This window comes from Dipodomys ordii, unplaced genomic scaffold (genome assembly GCF_000151885.1).
Source record: "Dipodomys ordii isolate 6190 unplaced genomic scaffold, Dord_2.0 Scaffold166, whole genome shotgun sequence".
Taxonomy (NCBI): Eukaryota; Metazoa; Chordata; class Mammalia; order Rodentia; family Heteromyidae; genus Dipodomys; species Dipodomys ordii.
In genome coordinates this window covers 188,770-190,869 of record NW_012267382.1, presented here as the reverse complement: position 1 = coordinate 190,869, position 2,100 = coordinate 188,770, and the positions used below count along the sequence as shown (strand labels likewise).

Genomic DNA, 2,100 nt, shown 5'->3' with positions numbered 1-2,100 from the left:
TTAGGAAGGGCTGGCTGGTCTGAGTCGTCTCTGGTTCTTAGTTACTGCTGACCGCTACTATTTGAGCCTTACTCCTAGTGCATCATTTCTATTAGTAAAAGCTGACCTGAGGGCAGAGGTTCCAGGCCTAGGCGGAGGGAGGGAGAGGCTTTGATGCCTGCTTTGGGCAAGCAAGCTGACCAGGGAAGGCTCTGTCGCAGAGGCCCATGAGATTTATGAATGGGGTCGTGCCGAGGGCCATGTTATGCCTACAAAGTTGTGGAAGGTCAAAGAAGCCACAAGGCCTAGAGGTAGTATGGGAGCTGAAGGCCAGAGACCATGTGATCATTTGGGCGTGAGGGAGACTGAAGGTCTCTCCTGGCAGTGGACCCTCCTCGTGTGGCCCTCCTGGTCTAGGCCTTGCAGGGCTTTACCCACCAAGGCTGACCTGGGCGTGTGTCTGAGGCTGGGGGGACAGTAGGCCATTTCTACTCCCCAGGGCTCGGACAGAGATGGAGGCCTCTTGACGGGTAGGTCTCAGGGGTGGGCAGGCAGCAGGCCTTATCTCTCTCCACTGCTCAGGGAGTGTTTCTCTGAATGAATGGCTCAGGTGCACAGTCTTATCCTAAACTCGACCCCAAGGCTATAATTAAAGGTTCAGGTGGAAGGGATTATGACGGAGGTGGGGCTGAGAACTAGCCCCCCACCGTGGGAGGCAAGTCTGAGCTACCAGAGATAACATTGAGATAGCCTTCCTCCTTCCTCAAAGACTTTGGGGTGGAGAAGCAGGGGGCCTGGGAAGAAGTTCTGCTCTTAGGAAAAGTGGTTTCCAGGAAGAAGATAAGTGAGGTCAAGTTCATAGTGGGATCTAGTCTCATCATCAATTCATCATTTATAAACAAACTGATCAAGGCACAATTGTCCTCAGTATGAGTGGCGCTGTGGTCCTGGACCACATCAACACGGCATGTAAACAACCGGAGAGCACATTGTGGCTGTGGCTTTTGTCACTGCCATGTCAGTACCTTGGGTCATTCTGATTTGTTATTGTTTTTGTTTTGTCAGTGGTGGGGCTTGAACTCAGGGACTGAGCACTGTCTCTGAGCTCTTCAGCTCAAGGCTAGTGCTCTACCACTATATACACCACTATATACCAGGTGTATACCTGCCCTGCCCTTAGATATACCTGGCTGTTGCCTATCCATCCCACCTAACCATCCATCCATCCATCCATCCAGTCTCACCCAGCCTCCTCTAGGTCCCCCAGATTTAGTGAACACACCCTCATGGGTTTCACTCCAGCAAGGGTAGCACACGGTGTACAGACATGGGTCTGAACAAGGCTCAATTACCTGAATAAACATAGGAGAACAGGAGGGGAAGGCTACCTAGAAGGTGCGTGGAAGGGAAGGGACCCTGAGGCACGGGTCTGGTGACCAGTTCTCTTGGGCATGGGGCTCTGGTGACCAGATCTCTTGGATTTGGGGCTCTGGTGACCAGTTCTCTTGGGCTTGGGGCTCTGGAGACCAGGTCTCTTGGGCTTGGGGCTCTGGTGACCAGGTCTCTTGGGCTCTGGTGACCAGGTCTCTTGGGCTGGGCTCTGGAGACCAGGTCTCTTGGGCTCGGGGCTCTGGTGACCAGTTCTCTTGGGCTCTGGAGACCAGGTCTCTTGGATTTGGGGCTCTGGAGACCAGGTCTCTTGGGCTCTGGTGACTAGGTCTCTTGGGCTCTGGAGACCAGGTCTCTTGGACTCTGGAGACCAGGTCTCTTGGGGGTGACCAGGTCTCTTGGGCTCTGGTGACCAGGTCTCTTGGGCTTGGGGCTCTGGTGACTAGGTCTCTTGGGCTCGGGGCTCTGGAGACCAGGTCTCTTGGACTCTGGAGACCAGGTCTCTTGGACTCTGGAGACCAGGTCTCTTGGGGCTCTGGTGACCAGGTCTCTTGGGCTTGGGGCTCTGGAGACCAGGTCTCTTGGGGCTCTGGTGACCAGTTCTTTTGGGCTCTGGTGACCAGGTCTCTTGGGCTTGGGACTCTGGAGACCAGGTCTCTTGGACTCTGGAGACCAGGTCTCTTGGACTCTGGAGACCAGGTCTCTTGGACTCTGGAGACCAGGTCTCTTGGA

General features: G+C 54.7%; 1 protein-coding gene across 1 annotated transcript in view; it reads right to left on the bottom strand.

Moving 5' to 3' along the window:
• Positions 1-1,367: 1,367 nt before the first annotated feature.
• Positions 1,368-2,100, bottom strand: part of LOC105998567 (pollen-specific leucine-rich repeat extensin-like protein 1) — a 1,330-nt gene continuing 597 nt past the window's right edge. Inside the window, exon 2 of the mRNA XM_013033338.1 lies at positions 1,368-2,033. Coding sequence (XP_012888792.1) covers positions 1,368-2,033 — 666 coding nt within the window. The remainder of the gene's footprint in view (positions 2,034-2,100) is intronic.